Source organism: Jatropha curcas, chromosome 6 (genome assembly GCF_041381405.1).
Source record: "Jatropha curcas cultivar XTBG-Jc1 chromosome 6, XTBG_Jcur_1.0, whole genome shotgun sequence".
Classification (NCBI taxonomy): domain Eukaryota; kingdom Viridiplantae; phylum Streptophyta; class Magnoliopsida; order Malpighiales; family Euphorbiaceae; genus Jatropha; species Jatropha curcas.
This window is the reverse complement of record NC_143156.1, coordinates 9920852-9941119: the sequence shown is the minus strand read 5'-3', so window position 1 is coordinate 9941119 and position 20268 is coordinate 9920852. Positions and strand designations below refer to the sequence as shown.

General features: G+C 33.0%; 2 protein-coding genes and 1 non-coding gene across 3 annotated transcripts; 2 read left to right on the top strand and 1 right to left on the bottom strand.

Annotated features, from left to right (window-relative positions):
• The first annotated feature begins 260 nt into the window (after window positions 1–260).
• Window positions 261–13791, top strand: LOC149495525 (autophagy 2). The gene is made up of 14 exons (XM_089722545.1): window positions 261–772; window positions 1284–2383; window positions 3969–4117; window positions 5006–5181; window positions 5293–8520; window positions 8619–8731; window positions 9303–9504; window positions 9815–9928; window positions 10346–10453; window positions 10557–10689; window positions 11881–12083; window positions 12308–12504; window positions 12613–12778; window positions 13441–13791. The coding sequence occupies exons 1-13, from the start codon at window positions 569–571 to the stop codon at window positions 12683–12685; spliced, it is 6000 nt and encodes a 1999-aa protein (XP_089578671.1). The 5' UTR covers window positions 261–568; the 3' UTR covers window positions 12686–12778; window positions 13441–13791.
• Window positions 13120–13191, top strand: TRNAV-GAC (transfer RNA valine (anticodon GAC)). The gene has a single exon. It is a non-coding gene; the product is annotated as a tRNA-Val (tRNA).
• Window positions 13792–14904: 1113 nt separating the features above from the next.
• Window positions 14905–16450, bottom strand: LOC149495524 (uncharacterized). The gene is made up of 2 exons (XM_089723317.1): window positions 15943–16450; window positions 14905–15201 (listed from the first exon to the last, which is right to left on the bottom strand). Exons 1-2 carry the CDS (start codon window positions 16400–16402, stop codon window positions 15188–15190), a joined length of 474 nt encoding a protein of 157 aa, XP_089579443.1. The 5' UTR covers window positions 16403–16450; the 3' UTR covers window positions 14905–15187.
• Window positions 16451–20268: the final 3818 nt, after the last annotated feature.

Sequence of the window (20268 nt, the reverse complement as noted above, 5' to 3'; positions counted from 1 at the left end):
ATAATAATAATAGATATTCAAATATCATATAAATAATACGCGCTAAGCGCGAAATAGAAATAGTTAATAATAATAACAATAAATATTGCAAAAATAATTTTTAAAAGTTGCGTGCTTAATTAGCAACGATAATTATCGTAAGTTTCCGTTAATAGTTGCGAATTAAAAACGTGAGGGACTTTTTTTTTTTTTTTTTTTTTAAAAGAAACAAAACAATTACAGACAAACTGTCACACGAAAACCCCTAAAAAAAGAACTTCGAATCCAAATAGACCACGATTCGAACAAGTCATCAAAATTCAATATCTGTCTCTCTTTCATAAGCCTGGTTCCTCTCTCCCTGTCTCTCTGTTTCTCTGTCTCATGATGGACGACTTGCAATCTTCCGTCACGAGCAGCAGCAACAGAAGCAGAAGGAGAAAAGCCGCATAAAAGCCCTAAACCTCAGTCTCTTATCAACGAGAACCCTAATTATTTCACAGAATTCAAATTCCTTTAAATTCTCTACGTCAGTTCAAAAGAACAGCAACAAGAAAATAGCCGAACGCGATAAAGGAGAAGATTAACGATGTTTCCCTGGAATATAGCGAAATCGGCGGAGGCCATGTTTTCGCGGTGGGCGGTGAAGCGGCTGTTCAAGTTCCTGTTAAAGAAGAAACTAGGGCAATTCTTACTAGGTGATATTGATGTTGATCAGCTCGATATACAGCTCCGGCAAGGCATCATACAGCTCAATGATCTTGCGCTTAATGTTGATTATCTCAACGACAAGGTATTCTCTTTAATTTCAGCTTCTTTATGAAATTATTAAGGGAAATTTGTAGAATTATGTAAGTATATAGTATTCCCCGAGTATGTGACGCCTATAAAGAGCCAAAGAAAAGAGAAAAAAAAACATGCATACGAACTTATTTAGCTGAATAGCCTTGGTGCTAAACTGAGATTCAATTGATGAGAATATTGTTGCATGGTGCTAATATGGCTTCTTATTGGTGGTTTAGTTGTGCCTACTATGCGGTTGTTAAGAAATTAATTAATATTTATTTTGATAATAAGTTCCTTATGTTTATACTCGATGTTCTTCCCTTCTTTCCTTTTTCTTTTTCTATTTTTTTCCGATGAATATGGTTTAAATTACTTGCAGTCTATGTGGTTTTCTGGAAACTAGAAGTGGAAATAAATAAGTTTTTTGAAATTAACTTCTTCTTTGAAAATGTACTTTAAAGGGCATGCTGCAAATTCTCCTCTCATAATTGCTTTTCACATTTATGTGTGTTTTCTAGCTTGGAGCTGCAACATCAGTGATTATAAAGGAAGGATCAATTGGCTCTTTATCAGTTAAAATGCCTTGGAATGGTAAAGGTTTTCAGGTTGAGGTGGATGAGCTTGAACTTGTGCTTGCATTTTCACCTTTTCTGAGGAAGAAATCACCTGAAGGAGATGAAAAGAATGGTTTCCATCAAGATAGTAATCTACATAAGCAAAGCGATGGAGGACATTGTGAGAATGATATGATGGATAACGCTGCAAAATCTAGTTCTGGTGATGTTCACGAGGGTGTTAAGACAATTGCAAAGATGGTGAAATGGTTTCTGACAAGCTTCCATGTGAATGTTAAAAATTTAATAGTTGCATTTGAACCACATTCAGAGGATGAGAAGAAGCTTGGAAATCAGAAAACCTTGATTCTTCGAGTATCTGAAATAGAGTGTGGAACTTGTGTTTCAGAAGATGCTGATTCATATTCTGATGCAAGAGTTGAGAACTTTCTAGGAATAAGTCAACTGACAAACTTCATAACATTTCAAGGAGCAGTCCTTGAACTACTTCGGATGGATGGTGTTGAAGATCAAAATTGCTTTTCTTCTCCAACAGGGTCGAGTTTTGGTGAGTTGTTTTCAGGACACTGTTCCTCTAATGCTACAACTCCAATTGTGACTGGGGGAAGCAAAGGTGGATTTTCGGGGAATTTAAAGTTAAGCATCCCTTGGAACAATGGCTCCTTGGACATTCGCCAAGTGGATGCAAACATTTCCATTGAACCTGTGGAATTGAAATTTCAGCCCAGTTCAATTAAATGGTTGTTACTTTCATGGGAAACTTATAGGAGTTTGGATAAGGAAAGGCATAACAAGTCAACAGACTGTGCTGACTCGAATTCAGCTTCTCATTTCTATTCATCAACTCGCATTCCTTCTGTGGCTGCTGCTGAGATGAACCCTAACCATGGTGGTTTTTTCTCTGCCTTTACTTCTCTGACTGGACAAGAATCAGCAAGTGAAGCTATGCTGCCTGGGTCCCATCTTATACCTGACTGGGTTCCAAATTCTGTCAAAGAAAATTTTAAAGATGGTAGCCAAGAAGAACTTGATCTTGGGAAAAGGTTAGTAGGTCTATTTTGCCATTGAAGTTTTTTTATTATTATTATTATTATTTTTTTTTCAATGAGACACATGTTTTTGAATTGCTGTTGCTTTATGGTTTATTGCAGTCAATGATATTGCCTGTGCTTCAATATTTCGTTTTCAAAATGATTATCAAGATGACTCAAATATTTTGACAAGAATTTACTATAAATGCATTATATCAGCTCTTGTAACAGTTAATTGAACTATTAAATGACATGAAAACATAGGGAATGGGAGAAAAAAATAAGCTAAAAAACTTACCTGATTTAACAGATAATATTTGGATCAAGTTGGAATCTCTAGGTCTGGTGAGAACCATACTGGAGGATCCTATTTTAAATTGACAATAGGCTTGAATGGAATAAACAAAATCAACTAATAATTGCACAATAAGCCGGAGAAGTAAGAATTTTGGTGTTGTCAACAGAACACTTAAAAAAAAAAAAAAAAAAAAAAAAGAAGGGCTGTGAATAGTATAATGGCTAAAGCAACTCCATAATGGTAATTAGGGGTGCAAATGAACCGAGATGATTCAAGCTTTGGCAGTTCGGGCCCGGCTCATTTAACCAGGGCACCATTAGGATCATGTGGAGCTTGTAAACCTAAATGAGCTTAATTGAGTTTCATTTTTTTTTATCAATTTACATTATAACTTTAATAATTTATAAATTTATTCAAAAATTAAAATATTTATGTTAAAATTTTAAAATGTTTTATAATAAATGTGTAAATTTTAATTATTATTATACTATTGAAATTTATTTTTCGGAAAATAATTGAGTATATTTATGCCTGAAATACATAAAATTAAATTATATACAAGCAGTTCATAAGCCTAAATGAGCCAAATTTTGCTTATTTTTATACTTGGCTTATTTATTAAATGAGCCTGAAAAATAAGCTTGAACGAGCTTTTAGTGAACCAAACTCTATCTCACGTGCGGCTCACCTCAGCTGCAGCCCTAAATTGGTGAGAAAAGGTTGTGTTTTTGGCATCATATGAATTTATGCTTTTGGAGCTTTTAGTGTGGTCACTTTGAGTATTATGTTGTTATCCAGCTTGATTGGAGGACATTAGTGTTTTAGATTGTTTTCTATGTTCTGGTCCTTTAGTTTTCTTTTTAGATATATTGGAGGTTCTTGTCCTCCATGTTTTACTTTCTTTTCTTTCTTTCTCAACATTCTTTTTCTTTATAAAAAAGCCTGCACTGTCACACGTGAAACGTGATGAGAACTAAAATGCTTTTGTATTATCTAATGGACATTTTTAAAATCACGAACAGACTGAAAATATTATCATCTTGCAAATAGAATTAAGTTCGCTGTCGAATTGCTCTCTTTTCCATCCAAAACTCTGATTCTGCAAAGAAGCAGATATTTTCTCATATGTTACATAACTGTACTATTTTTAAATCTTAATTTGATTTAATCATAAAATGTTTCTAGTACCTATTGGCACTGCATATGTAGATTTCGATCAGTTATTTTGTATTGTATTTTTATTATGCACTTCTAGTATTGCTGATGTATCTTAATCTGGTACTTTTGCCCTATTTGCAGTGTGGACCAATTTTTTGAATGTTTTGATGGGATGAGAACTTCACAATCTGTTTTAGGAAGCAGTGGAATGTGGAACTGGACCTGTTCTGTTTTCAGTGCATTAACTGCTGCGTCCAGCCTTGCGTCTGGATCTTCGCATATTCCTTTGGGTATTTGCATTTTTTACTGTGCTATCGCTACATGATTGATTGCATAGGTTTGCACATTGCATTGTTTCCCAATTCCCTTGCAACTTATGCTAGATCTAGCATGCTTATGTTGTTGAGTGATTGTCGAATTTACATCTTTCTCATGTTTTTATTTTTAATTTATGATTTCTTTAATTTAATTTGAATTCTGTGTGCTATTTCCAGCAAAGCAAGTACGAACTCTTAACTAGTTTTCACATATGATATTGTATGCTAATCTAACCTTGAAGTTTCTTGCATCATATTTTAGGATTTAAAAAAAACTTGGTCAAAGAGTGGTTTCTTACGACAGCCTTACGTAGTCTACTAGTTTAACAAGTAAAGACTTAAATACTATTTTTTCTAGTTGGTTTCTTGAGTTCTAATATTGTACTAACTTGTCATTTTTGAAGATATTGGAATATGATGTCTATATGCTGCTTATGAATTTACACTGGAAAATTTACATCATGACTGGCTGCATTTTGTAATGTGACCTGCAAGAACTTTTTAGTGATTCAAAATTCAGCTTCATCCCATCTTTCTGAATTGTAAAGCATCTTCTTGGGGCACATGTTTAACAAGTTGTAATCTGCAAGAACTGGCTTCTTGTAAAGTTTGTTCTTAGCAGACTGTGGACTTCTTCATTTTGTTGAGTTTAAATATTTTCTTACTAGTGATGATAGTAAACATGTTATACAAATGATAGTTCAACTTTAAATCCATGAGTCATTGACTGTTATTTGAATGCTATATTTCTTATTCTGTAATACTTGTTTCATGCTTCTAATGATGACAAGCTTACATGGTGTTATGGTTTCTCAGAAAGATTTTGGCGCTAATTCATATTTCATTTTTAATCATATGTAGTACAGCAGCATGTTCAGACTAACCTTCAAGCAACTTTGGCTGGAATCTTTATCATGTTATCTTTCCAAGATGAAGATCAGGAGTATTCGTGCTATCTAAATGGGGATGAAAATAGTACTGGTTCATATGTTCATCATATGGTTGCAGAATGCAAAGACATTTTTGTTTCTTTGCAGGTAATAGTGCCCTTGGAGAATTTAAATCGCCTTTGTGCTGTTTATATCTTTAATATTGTTGGTTTTACACAATAATCTATATTAAACTCAAATATTTGGTAAGGTCAACAGGTATGTCCTCGTGAAATGAGGTTTGAAGGAAAAGTGAAGTGTATTGAGGTTGCTGATTACTTGTCTCATGAAAATAATGCCATGGATCCTGATAGCAACAGTCAAACTCTTTCAATTCGTCATCTGCAGCGTGATGTTCAAGGTGCTCTTTCCCCATTCCTCTCATCTGCGACAGATCCTGATTCTGATGAATTCTATTCTAAGAATTCTTCAGATTTTGTCTTTAGAAATATGACCAAAATCGAATTGCTCAGTACCTCAGGTGTCACTCATTGCCTATTTGCTGTAAATTCTGCTTCATTAGATGGAAGTCTAACAGGGCCAACAACATTTTCATTGCAATTGCCACATTTCATATTTTGGGTGAACTTCTGGTCAATAAATATGTTATTAAATCTGTTGAAGGATATTGGGGAATCTGTCAAAATGAATGGTCAGAGGAATGGATTTTCTGCTGTCAATCAGCAGAATGGATCATCTCTCGAGAATGTTAAAAAGGTTTCATTTACAGGTGTTGCAAAATTTTCTTCAACAGGAAATTTAGAAGGTAACATATCAATCCCTAATGCAAGGGTAATTCTTTGTTTCCCTTTTGGAACTGGCAAAGGTATTGGGAGCTACTTTTCATGGGATCAATTTATTGCTATTGATTTTTCCTCACCATCAACTTCGGAAAAGGGAAAAGTTCAAGGTACACTATTATTGTCAGATGCCAATTCGTGGAAAAGATATACTTCAAAGGCCAGATGCACTTTGCAGTTGAATGTTGGTAGCCTAAATGTTTACTTGGTCAATCAAACATGTAAAAGTGATATTGGAATCAAGCCCTTTGGTGTGCCGCGTAAGACATTTTCTGCTCAGAAGATTTTATCTGTCAGCAATGCTCCTAGCTGTCTTTCTACCGTTACTATGCTTTGGCAAGAGGGTTCGGTGACTGGTCCTTGGGTAGTTGAGAGAGCCAGGTCTTTGGCTACTTCAGAGGAATCTTGGAGCAGGAAAAAAACCGCAGTAAATGGTTATGAATTTGCTTTAACTTCTATGAGGGATCTGGAAGACATTAATTCTCAAACTCGGGAAGAGATAATTCTGAGCTCTGCGTTTTTTGTGCATATTCATCTATTTCCAGTTACCATTGATCTTGGCACTTCCGAATATGGTAATTTGTATCGTCTTTTGGATCAAATGATCAGTGGATTATCAGGAGGAGACTCTGGCACAGTAGATGCTGGGGAAGCATTGTCTGTATTGCAAACATCAGTAAATGCTGGGGAGCTACTGTCTGTGCCTCAAACATCATTCCTTGTGGAAGGTGCATCTGTGGAAATTTTAATTAGACCAGATGTAAAGGAGGATGTTAAAAAGTCATTACAGATTGAACTTCCTGGATCGTGGCATTGTTTAAGATTGAAAGTTAAGAAGCTCGATATGTTGTCTGTCTCAAATATTGGAGGAAATGCAGATGCCAATTTTTTTTGGCTAGCCCATGAAGAAGGTGACTTGTGGGGTTCGATCACTGGGGTTCCAAATCAAGAGTTTCTTCTGATTTCTTGTAGCAACTCTACAAGGAAACGTGGCAATGGGGGAGGCTCAAATGAGTTATCTTCTGGGTTGGCTGGATCTGATATTGCACACCTTCGGGATCCAACAAAATTCCATGAATTTACATCCATTACAGTCAGATGTGGCACGATTGTGGCTGTTGGTGGTCGCTTGGATTGGTTAGACGCGATAACCTCCTTTTTCAGTTTGCCTTCTCATGAAGTCGAGGAAGTGAGTGATGATAATTTGTCAAAGGTGGATTTGAATACACCTTCTGCAACTACATTTGTTCTTAAGTTGGTTGATGTTGGTTTAAGTTATGAGCCCCACTTGAAGAATGTAGTTATTTCTGATATTCATTCTGGGTTGAGTTCCTCGTATTTTGAAGGTGAAACAAGCAAGCCGCATGTTGCTTGTCTGTTAGCTGCATCTTCCTTGACTCTTTTGAATACTACTACAGAAGATTCCATGGATTGTGATTATAAGATTATAATGAAAGATTTGGGGTTCCTTCTTTGTGAATCATTTAAGAATCTTGGTGGCAGTTATAATGTGGAGTATCTTCGTGATATGGGTTATGTGAAAGTTGCCCAGGAGGCAGGTGTTGAAGCAATTTTGAGAATTAACTGTAAGAATGGTCTTCCCTGGGAATTAGAGTGTTCAGAATCCCATATTTACGTGGAAACTTGCGGGGACACTACTTCTGGGTTGATACTCTTGGCTGCTCAACTCCAGCAGCTTTATGCCCCTGATTTGGAGGAATCAGTTATGCACTTGCAGACTCGATGGAATTCTGTCCATCAGGCCCAAAAGAGGAATGAGTTTGATGATGAAGGGAGGACTTCTGATGATAATTCTGCTTCGTCAACCCCTCAAGTGCATTCCTGCAGTATAGACACAAGTAATAAACTTGGGTTTGTTGGTTTAATGGATGAAATAAGTGAGGATGCATTTCATTTGGAAAGGAATCAGGACTGCCAGTTTGAATCTACTGAATCACAAGTTTGTGTTTCTTTTGATGAAGGCCTAGTTGGAGAGGCTCGCTGCCTGAGTATTGGAACATCTGATATTGTCTTTGATGATCTATCTTTTGATGGATCAATGCCTCTAGTAGGACTAGAAAATAGTCAAACTTCGTATTTACATAATGATACATTGCCAGAAATTATAGAGGGCTATTGCTTGTCTGAGTTGCGCCCATTATCAGGATTATCCATAGGCAGGCAATCACCAGCTGAGATTGTTAAATCCCGATCCAGGAATTTTGGAGATGGAGATATTCGAAGAGGAAATAATGGATGGTATAAGGATGCCCCTTTAAGCATTGTTGAAAATCACATTTCTGAAGCAAGTGGAGAAGGTATTCATGTTTCTGAAGACAAGCTTCCATCTTTTGACTGTTCAAGATCTGACGACATAGGAAAGCCCAATGGACGTTTACTTCTTAAGAACATTAATGTGACCTGGAGAATGTTTGCTGGTTCTGACTGGTGTGCACATGAAAAGAATGGCGAGTCTTCTAGAAGTATTCATGGAAGGGATAGAACTGCTTGTCTGGAACTTGTGTTATCTGGAATGCAATTTGAATACGACTTTTTTCCTGTTGGTGGGATATGTGCTTCTAAGCTTTCTCTTTCAGTTCAGAACTTCTATCTTTATGATAGGAGCAAATCTGCACCTTGGATTCAGGTATATAAGATTATCTGCCTTTCTAACCAATTATTTGACCATTTTTTTTTATCTTCTATAGACAAGGTTTGAGGAGTTATCTTCTTTTGAAATGGAAGGTACTGGGATATTATCGCTCAAAAGATCATCCTAGGGAATTCTATTCGAAAGCACTTAAGTTGGAGTTGGAAGCTGTCAGACCAGATCCTCTAATCCCTCTTGAGGAGTACAGGTAAACTAGCTATTCTAATTTTAGTTTTGTGAATTATTTAAATAGACAAAAAAGTCTCATTTCTGCTGAATCTTTGTTTGGTGGAAGCCTAGATGTGTAAGCCAAGATGCACAAACGATTATGCATGTCTTCCAAAATTTTCCCTTCACAATGAGAACCACATTTTTTTTTTTTTGCATTATTGGTGACGATGGTTTGTTTTGTCGTGTGTGTTCTCTTGAAAAGTGTCAGAAGGAGCTCCAGTTGTTTTCTGTTTATGAGGTTTGGAAATGGAGTATAGTTTTGTCTTTTTTTTCCCCTTGATTTCTTTTGATTGGAAAAAAACACTATGTATATAATTTTATCATCCTCCTGAGCATATTAAGGAATTCTGAGGTTCGATTGGTGCAAAATATTTACTATTTTCATTGTCGAGTTCACAGTTCTTTCATTAGATTCATCTTTCAACATGCCAAACAATACAGAGAAACTTATTTACCGTTCTCCATACTTCTTATTTTTGGTTAGATTATTTGATTTCTGACATAAAAGGCTCTGTATCAACTCATTGTTGCATTTTTTAATCTTCCAGGTTGAACATAGCTTTGCTTCCCATGCTATTGCAACTTCATCAGAGCCAACTTGATTTTCTCATTGGCTTTTTTGGAGGAAAAGATTCATTGACTGACCCATCTTCAGATTTTAATCAAAATTCAAGTGCTGCAAAACCATCTGGAACCAGGAACCTTGGAGGACATAGAATTGCAGAGGAGGCATTGCTTCCATATTTTCAGGCAAGTGCAGAATTGACCAAGTGGCATGCCATCATTGCATCCTTTTTCTTTTTAGTATAATCTTGTTAAGATGATAGGGATTACATGTTCTTTTTTTTTTTTTTTTTTGGATTTGCATAGTACCTCATACTGTAATGGGCTTCATTTTCAACAGAATATTGTATGGACAGATTGGAATTGAATATTAAACTATCAAACTATTATTGTTCTTCATAATATCTGGTTTAAGTTCGTGAGAGTTTTGTTTTAGGTTTTGATTTTATCAGTTGTCTAGACTAATTATATTTATTTGTTTATTTACTTATTTCAGAAGTTTGATGTGTGGCCTATTGTTCTCCGGGTTGACTACAGTCCTCGCCATGTCGATCTAGCAGCATTGGGAGGTGGGAAGTATGTGGAACTTGTGAACCTTGTCCCTTGGAAGGTGAATAGTTCATTACTTCAGTTAAAAGAATTTTATAAGTTTTTGTTGTATGTCAATAATAGTAATGATCTGAACGAGTGATCTTTACTGGACAAAAAACTATTTTTGGGTCAACTTCTGCTTACCAGCATTGGTTTCTGTTTTAAAATCTGATCGACTTTTGATATTAAATTTGGTTTTTGGATATTTGTAGAGTAGTGCAACGTCTTGCTGAAGTGGCCTATATTGTTTTTATTTTGTTTCATATTGGCACAGTTATATTCTAGTAATACTATAAAGATTCCAGCATGTGTGGTTGGTCATGCATAATTTTCTATTTAGTGATTGATCTATCAACGACTTCTTAACACTCGTCCTAAGTGATGCTTCTTAAAGTTTGTGAATGGAATGTTCTGATTCCCATAAGTTTGGATGCAGGGGGTTGAGCTACAGCTCAAACATGTCCATTCTGTTGGTGTGTATGGCTGGGCCAATGTATGTGAAACAATTATAGGAGAGTGGCTAGAGGATATCTCTCAAAATCAGGTTTCTGTGACATTCGTTTTACATTGTTTAGAATTTGAAAGTTTTATTCTTCATGTGGATTTGTTGTTTATTTATATTCATTTGTCTCTCCCTTGTGTTGTAGATACATAAAGTTCTGCAAGGCCTGCCTCCTATTCGATCCTTAGTTGCTGTTGGTGCTGGTGCTGCAAAGCTTGTTTCTTCGCCAGTTGAGAGCTATAGAAAGGATCAGAAAGTACTCAAAGGAGTGCAGAGAGGTAAAGCTTATTGGATAACTTTAACTTGTGTTACATGGAAGCCTAGATATTTAAATCATGATTAAATTTGATCACTTCACCATCTGAAAGGTGGATTACTTTTTATTGGAAGTTTTACAATACGCAATAAAAGTAAGTTTGTAATTTTTCATTTTCTTAATCATATTTATTGGTGCAGAGGAAACTAAGCAACTCGTGATTTATTTTGATGCTCTCTCATCTGCAGCTATTGCACCCCATTTTTCAATTATCATCTATTATACTTGAATCTTATTATTGGCTATTCTAAGTGAAGCGGATAGGTGAAATATATATCAAACTATTATGTGAAATATGTACTGAACCCCTTGACTACTCTTCAACATCTACATGGGTTTAATTTTTGGTTTTTTTTTTTTTTTTTTTTTTTGTTCTAAAAACGAACTTGATAAACGACACAAATCTTCTTGCTGATTTTTTCAAAGAATTAGTGGTAAAAAAACTTGCTGATAACCAATACAGTTGGCCGATACAGTTTTGACACCTGGACAGAGATCTTGAATTAGTGGTAAAACTTTCCAATAACCATTACTAATACTCTTACCTCGACCAATGTTACTTAAATCCTTAATGTACTAGCAGTATATGCATAAGCAGGTGGGATCTACTCCATCCAATGATGTTAATTCTGTTAAATTATGATATTTTATAATCAAGCATAAGTTGGTGGCCATTACTAAGTCCCATATCTCATCAACTCAATGGAAGGTGTACTGAATGTTTCATCATACTTATTTTAACCATCCATGCTTTAATGTTGGCTGCATGACATTCTTTCATTTCATTAAATTGATAATCCCACTAATACCACAAGCATTGTTTTCAAATTGAATATCCTTGTGCTTATCTATTGCCGGATTGAATTTGACATCTCTACATGTCATGTATGTATTTGTGAATGCACTAATCATGTCTAAATTTTTATTTATTTAGATATAAAAAGGTCCTATCATGCTACCTGTTTGGTTCTAAAACTACTGTATCACTGACTTGTCATTCTCTTATACCAACCTTAGCATTATTGTTTTTCCTGACTGATTAATTCTATATTTGACATAAACTTAACAGAAATTACTATTCAAGTTTCCATTTCAATTGTTAGTGCTTAATGTAATCATTTTTGGTGATAATGACCAGTAAATTTCTTTTCAGGCACAATTGCATTTCTTAGGAGTATCTCACTTGAAGCTGTTGCACTTGGGGTGCATCTGGCGGCAGGGGTTCATGACATTTTGCTTCAAGCAGAATATATCATTTCAAAAATTCCTCCTTCTGTATCATGGCCTATAGAAGGAAAAACAAAGCCAAATATAAGGTGTAATCAGCCAAAAAATGCTCAACAAGGCATTCAACAGGTATGCATTACAATAAATACTGTTTTCTTAGATTTCACTAGAAAATTGCTTGGAACACTTAAAAGAGTTTTTCTTCTAAATTCTTAGCTTTTTGAGATTAGAGAGAAATAAGATTTGAGGTTTTCGTTATTGTGTAAGCTTGACTGAATTTTTTAAGAAATAAATTGATGTGTGGCTGTGACCGTATTTGTTTTCAAAGGTCTTGATGTTCTCAAATTTGACAGGCATATGAGAGCCTCAGTGATGGTCTGGGAAAATCAGCTTCTGCTTTAGTTCAGAGACCATTGAAAAAGTACCAGCGAGGAGCAAGTGCAGGATCTGCATTGGCAACTGCTGTACAAGGTGTTCCTTCTGCTGCCATGGCTCCTGTTTCTGCTTGTGCAAGTGCGGCACATTATGCTCTTCTAGGCCTTAGAAATAGGTCAGTTCGTTTTGCTGTTATTTTGGCTGACATTGTCTGGTCTTCTGTCATTTTATGATATGTAATCCTTTACAATTATTTATTTACTTCTGGTGAGGATGTTTGCAGCCTTGATCCTGAGCGCAAGAAAGAGTCTATGGACAAGTATCTGGGTCCGAATCAGCAACGTGATTTGAATTGATATAAATTTATGGCTAGCATCATAACATTACTGACTGATGTATTCTTGCGTCCTCTCCAGATATCTTTGTAGCCATGGTAGCCCACGTGTGATGTGAGTATTCTCTTATAAATTCCTCTGATATATTGCTCTAATATATATATATATATATATATATATATATGAAACTCATTTTAACAAGCTGGATAAAAGACAAACGGAGGTAAAGCTTTGCCTGCTAGGCAAGAGGATAGCAAGTTACAAAATCTCTTTATGAAACCAAGTGATGTGGCTCGAATCTGTAGTCAATCCTATTTCCGATAGGATCAGTTGACAATTGAGTCTAAGTTTCCCATTATTTTTGTGTCTGTAGTAGTGCGAAAAGAAGGCCCAACTCTTAAGTTGTTCAAGAATAGTGGTATTGAGTCAGTTCTCTTTCTTGATGGGAGAAAGGGGGGGATATAACTCAGCGGTAGAGTGTCACCTTGACACGGTGGAAGTCATCAGTTCGAACCTGATTATCCCTAGCTTTTTGTCTCTCAGGATCATCTTGGTTAGCATGAAATAAAAGTCTGGTTCTAACGTAAACGAAAGCGCCAATGCTAAATTTGCTAATTGTTTAAATTCGAGAAATGATATAACTATCAGTTGATGCTTAGCCTCTTACAGCTTCTATTTTGGAAATCAAAAGATTGATGTTTAAATCGACATAGAATTGATGCTTATAGCTCAGTTTTGGTCCTAATTACTCTCAAACCCTAATTTTTTGGTTGCAGGTGTATATTGGGTAAAAGCATTAAACAGATTCTTTCTGGCAATTTTGTACATATTGTAAATGTTGATTATTGCTTAGAAGCATTCGCGATACTGGCTGGCAGATAATTGTAAATTATAGTGATAATCCAAATTGGTTAGTAGGTCATATTAGGTCACCCTTGATTCATTGACAGCCTTTACCATAATTTATGCCTTTTGCGTTCACTGTATATTAAATCTAATGCCTGAAGGAAGAGCAAGGTTTCATATTTTTAACGTAAGATGCGAAGTGCTATGTTCTGGTTTCTTACACAAGCTATGTTCATTGAATTATTTCATAATTTTAAATTAATTATTTGGTAGCCTTCCAACTTTGAGATGTATTAAATTGCCAGGATTTGTGGTCGAAATAGCTTTTTACGCTTTGTATTGAATTGCAATAAAATGTTATGTAATATATAATTAAATCTATTTTTTATATAAATATTGCAATGGAAATAAATTTGATTATGTTGGACTCGCCAAAACAGAGCCTTACAAGTTTTTCTGCAAGAGAAATAAAAATAAAAATAATATTAATTTCATAGGTTTTTGTTTTTTTTTTAATATTATACTTTAGTGGTGAAAATGTTTTCTAATACTATCATTTTCATATAATTGTTATATAACATTATTATTATTATTTTTAAAAATATAATGTTAATTTTTTTATCAGAGGTCACACAGGTCTTTGTACTAAAAAAAAGTAAATTAGTCCAATTAGCCTTAATTTTTAACTCTCAGCCGTGGGAATGGAATTGAGGCGCATTTCATGTGTACCCAAACCGTAAAAACACATTTAAAGCAGGTTAGGGTATTAACCAAATGAGTTTGGGAAGGTAACCCACTAAAATCCATTATGTATATCAAACAAATCAATTAGCCACCAAAAAAATATTGAACAATTTTTCTTTCATTCATATCTCGCAAATTCATTTAAACGGATTTAGGTATTAGTTAAAAGAGTTTGAGACAGATGTGTATATTAGGTATTAGTTAAAAGGGTTCGAGACAGATGTGTATATTGAAAAAGAGATTTTAAATGGATTTAAAATGAACGCGAGCATCTAAATTTTAAACGGGTTTGAATATGGTTTGTGCGAATTTTGTATGTATTGCTTCATTTTCATATCCCTATTTGGTTAAATTAGACCAATGCCATTATCTTTAAAGTCTAATTTTGGTTAATTATTGTTAGGCAAAAAGCAGATTTAGTTTTTCTATATTATTATTATTATTATTATTATTATTATTATTATACAGGAAATGTTGATTTGAGTATTTATATGTATTGAAAATGTTACAAGAACGCAACCAATTCAATACATTGAAAGAAGATAGAATTTATATTTTGACAGGTTTAATCTGTTTTAATTTTATTGTCCAGCAAATATATAATATATTATAATAATCTCTCTTAAAAGAAGAAGAAGAAGAATAGGAAGAGCTTAAATAATAATATATAATTTCATAGATTAATCAAATGCTCCTAGATACAAGAAAGCTCTTCAACTGCAAATATTTGTACATAAAAAGAACAGCCAAACACTACTTCCTCTTGGGGAGAGGAGAAGGAAAGATTAATAATCTTTTTTTTTTTTTTTTTCCAATGCATTAGAAAATAGAAATTTTGTAAACAAAAGTAGTAAAAAGCTAGAGTCTAGACCTTTCAATTCTGTCTGCATATGCCTCATTCCCACCCTCTCCATTTTAGATATGTTCCTTCCTTCAGTCAACAATTCCTGTACAAGATAATAATTAAAATCAGTTACCAATTCTTTCTTAGCGCAAGCATGAGTGTAAACTGAGTGTGTCTGAGCTCTTGCTTAAGCTTGCTAGATTAAAAATTTGGCTCTAGTGCAACTTCTCCGCTGTTTAAAATTCTAATGAGTTTGGAAATTTTGAGTTTGAATTTGACTCGAGAGCGATGTTCAGTTCAACCTAAACTTTTGAATTAATAGGATTTCACATTGATAAGGCTCGATAAATGTCTTTTATATATTAATAAAAGGTTCAATGAAAACTTGATATAGATTGAACTTTTTCGAATTTTCCAAGTCAAGCTCAAACAGCTCACTTATTAACACTTGTAAATTAAATAGAGAAAAATTATGTAATCAATAGTAATACCAATTTCCATGCAATTTGAGCCCTTTTGATTTCATGCATTAGTGCTTTTAATCAAATTTGGTATGAGATTGAAATTATTATTATTTTTTTAAAATATAATTTTAGATGCTATTAGAAAAAAAAAGTATGTAGTGAAACTTGTTTTCAAATTTTTATGAGCTAATGGCATTTAATCAACATTTCAAATATAACAACCGTTTGCTCGAAGGCAATTCAAACAATACTAACAAACAAATCTCTTTTAATAATTTTCAACTAATTACTAAAAAAAATGATGATAATTGAAGCTCGAAAAAAAAAAAAAAAAAAGAATCCGCAAAAATTAAAGGAATTAAAGGAACAAAGTATTGCACCTGTATTTTTCCCATGCACAAAAACATGAGTCTTCTCTTCAACAATTCCTTGCAGAACCCCAATGTTATTTCTATCTCCTTTCTTACACACAATGTGAGTACTCCTCTTTAAGCTCAACCTCTCTTTCCACCAAACTGAACTCTTATGTACTCTTGGCAACGCATCAAACTCATCTTCATCCTCATCATCAACCAGTAATTCATCGCGTAAAGTCATTTTTCTAAGCTGGTTTGTGCAATTCTCCTTCAATGGTAAGATCATGCCCTTGCAAAAGATCTCATCTGCAGGGATCATGGAGTAGTTTGGCACCGAGAATTCGAAATCTGAAGAAACTGGTGCTTCTCTGTAGCTTTTTCTTTCATATTTGATAGCTTCTTGTGATTCTGCAAAATCACTGGAGAAAGAGATTCTTGGGTTCATAGAGGAAGTGAAAAGACTTTGTTGATCATTGTTGAACATGTCTAAGCATGCCTTTAACGTTCAAATATTTTTCATCAAGTTGGTTTCTTGATCTTTCTCTGTTAAATTCCACATGGAGCTGCTCGTATTTATATAGGGGTTAGCTTGTTTTATGTGCATGTTTAGCAGACATCTCATGTTACTTAGATTTGTCCTTTTGTGATTAAAGATGGAGCTACAATATAACCCATTTCAATTAAAGATTCAATTGCTGAAATTTCTAAAATTAAGGAGTTCGATTAACCATAAAATTGAAGGAAATTTCTTACTTAGACCCGGTGTACGAGTGGTCTTATACACAAGCTAATAAAAAAAATAATTTTTAAAATAATGTTAAATTTTTTTCTCGGTATAAAATGAGAAATACCCTTGTTTGAATCAAAACATATTTGTGATTGGTTTGAACCGAAATATTCTTGTTACATTATTCGTTTTTATTTAATAATAAACCCTGACAAAGAAAGAGACAATCCTTACAAAGAACATATAAAATAACGCTAAGTATGGAGAGAAAACAACAATAACAAAAACAAATAAAAAAGACAAATCTATTATAGGAAAACATATATGAGTTTATTAAAGTAAATAAAAGATTAAAAGTAAAAAAATATGAACCAAAAGAAAGAGTAGAAGATAGGGGGCTAACCTAATAAACAGCAGCAACGTCAAATTAAGACTATAATTTATTTGTTTTTCTATTACTTGCTAATTAAATGTTATTATTGTTAATAATGAATGCACGTACAAAAGTGCTTAAAATAGTAAATTACTATATAGTCCATCGATTATATTTAAATACATTAGTGAAGGCTCCTGATTTTAGAGCTTAACTACTCCCTCTGTTTCATAATAATTGTCAAATTTGAGAAAATTATTTGTTCCAAAATATTTGTTATATTTGTGGTTTTAAGAAGTAATAAATATTTTTTTCATGTTTACCCTTTGTATATAACCGATAATTATTATTTCAATTTAATGGTTTCCTTATAGCATTGGTATTTATAAATTAAGGATAATATAGTCAATTTACTTAATAATTTATTATAACTTAAACAAATATACTGGTTTTCTTAAGAAACGTGAAATTCCAAATGTAACAAATATTATGGAAATATAATTTTTTGCTTTCGTCTTCGTTAAATTCTTTAATTTGATGATGAATTTAACAAAGAAAAATTAAATAGTGTAATAATTAAATTCTAAAAATTGGAGTGTTGCTTGATGCATTGTTGAGTAAAATTCAGTCTTTAATATAATATACACACCCTGTCATGTGATACTGTCCGAACAGACAAAAGAAAATATATCTAATTTCCTGTGTTGTCCAATACTTTAAAATGGTATCACATTATTGACACCAATTTATGTTTCATTAGACATCTAAGCAAGTGATGCGTCAAACAAACAGATAAGGACACATTGCTCCTAATATTCTGCCTTTTGTGGCCAAATCATCTTACTTCAAATAGTTAAACTACATTTGACCTTTTTTTTATTACCAAGAGTGTCGTTCCACATTCCATTTAACAGTTTTATGTTCCATAGCCCTTCTTAAACTGTTGATTTCATAACTCGATCCTACGATCATTAAGGTAAGATTTAGTATGCTTTGTCATAATCATTGACCTTTAAATCCAAGAGTTCTTGAGTAGTCATTTTTTCCAACACAACAAACAACAATTATACTTGTTAAAATAAGGACCTTCTCAAGGTATCATCTTTGCCTAGAAAGTATAAAGGAATTATGAAAATTGCCTTGTTTCTCATGAAATGCTAATGTTTGAGATTTTTTTTTTTTTTTTTTTTTTTTGCAAACTAAAATGGTCATGTAATACTTTCATTATATTTATTTTATTTTTGATTTAATAGTAATGAAATATTATTACGGATCAATTTTAATATATTTATTTTAGTTTGATTTAATAGTAATGAAATAAAATATCATTAACGATCATCTTTCGGTTGTCACATTAAATTCATCTTTTTAATTCAGCTAAATACAAATCATTTACGATGATATTCGCAAATGGTATCATTATTGCTTTTGATGTTCCAGATATTTTACAGACTATTCTTTGAATGTTAACAAAATTTATTCCTATTTGTATTTGTAATTACAATTTCCATAAGCGCTTTAACGATAAATTATCGAATTTAAATAAAATTTATTTGAATTCCCATATTTTTTGCTTTTATATTTTTCATTTAATTTCCGACAATTACACTTTAATGTTATCAAAGTATATTTTATAAAAATAAAGATACGTACTCTTCACTATTAATATTATTGGGGGGGGGGGGGGGGGGGGGGGGGGGACTAGTTGTTGATTTCTTAAGTTGAAATTCCCATATTTGATTCTTGGATTTTCACTTCCAGCTATTACCCATTCTTTTTCCCTAACCCATGTGAGATTGAGCTGGTAATCTTGTTCTTTAAAGACTCTTACCCAAACAACAAAGACCAATTCTAATTTATTTCTTTAGTTTGACTATTGATACCATGTGAACAATAAAGAAAAAATTTTGTTCCATCCCCTTCAATTAGGGGTATTGATGCTCACATGGTTAAACCCTAATTTAAATGAAATTTCACCAAATGGGTTTTGGACAAGTGTCTGATTCTCACCCTACAACTGTAAGAAGCTTTGAAAATGTACTAAAGAGTTTGGACTCAACTTATGGATTTAGTGGAGAAAAAACTAGATCTAAGGACACTGTCTCCTAATTGGTCTCCTTAATGGGTAACATTTTTTTGTCCTTTATCACCTTCTTTAAAGCCCTAATCTATTTAAAGTTAGTGTTCAACTTTCAAAGCACATATTTTACACTTTTGGATCATAAAAGAAAGCATTTTTGCACTTAGTTTGGTTCTTTGAATGTTGCCCATGATTCTTTTCACTGATCTCTCTCTCTCTCTCTCCTCAACATGCTATAACAGGAAGCACTTACTCCTAATAAAATTTTCTAACAAAAAAAAAAAAAAGAGAATATATATATATATATGATTAGACTATTTCATGTGTTTGCTATTGTGGAGTTCAAGTGAGATTAATGATTGGGTTGGCTAGCCAACGTTTGATGGTGTGAAGTTCTTTTGTTAAAATTCACTATTACATGCACTAAACAGGTTAAATTTGAATTTCCTATTTTCATCTTAAAAAAAATCTATTTTTTCTTTCAATAATATGCATTGGATGCGCAAATAATCATCTGGCTCAATTACTAGTTGGATATAAAGAATGAATTTGGGAACGAAATAGAATGATATAAGAAATATAATTCATATTCTAGTATTTAGTGTGTATTATGAAATAAGAATTTATATTACATTCATGTGTTTGGTTGATATAAATAATAGAAGGAATAGAAAGAGAAATTTGTAAAAAGAATAAATTACCCATATAGTAAATTTGCTATAAATTAGTTAATTTATTTAATTAATTATTTTTATTAAAGAAGGCTTATTCTTTATAATAATCATACGATTATGTTTAATATTTAGAAATAATGAGAAAGAAAAATATATTTTAAATCTATAATTTTTATTTCTAAAATTAAAAATATAAAATATATTCAGAGCCATAATGCAGGGAATGTCATTTATATTATAACCTAGCAATGAATATTATATATGGTATCTCCAGAATACCCCTAAATAACTGTTATTATAATATAATTAAATATAATTTCGTAGTGTAAAATTTAAGGAAATAAGAAGAATTTGGATAAAAATATTTGCAGCAGAGGTATTTATGGGACTTGAACTTTACAAGAATAGAAAAATAACAATGAAATAACCACTATATACATGTAAGATAATATTGACTTATGACAAATCATAAAAATATATTTATCTAGCACCCTCT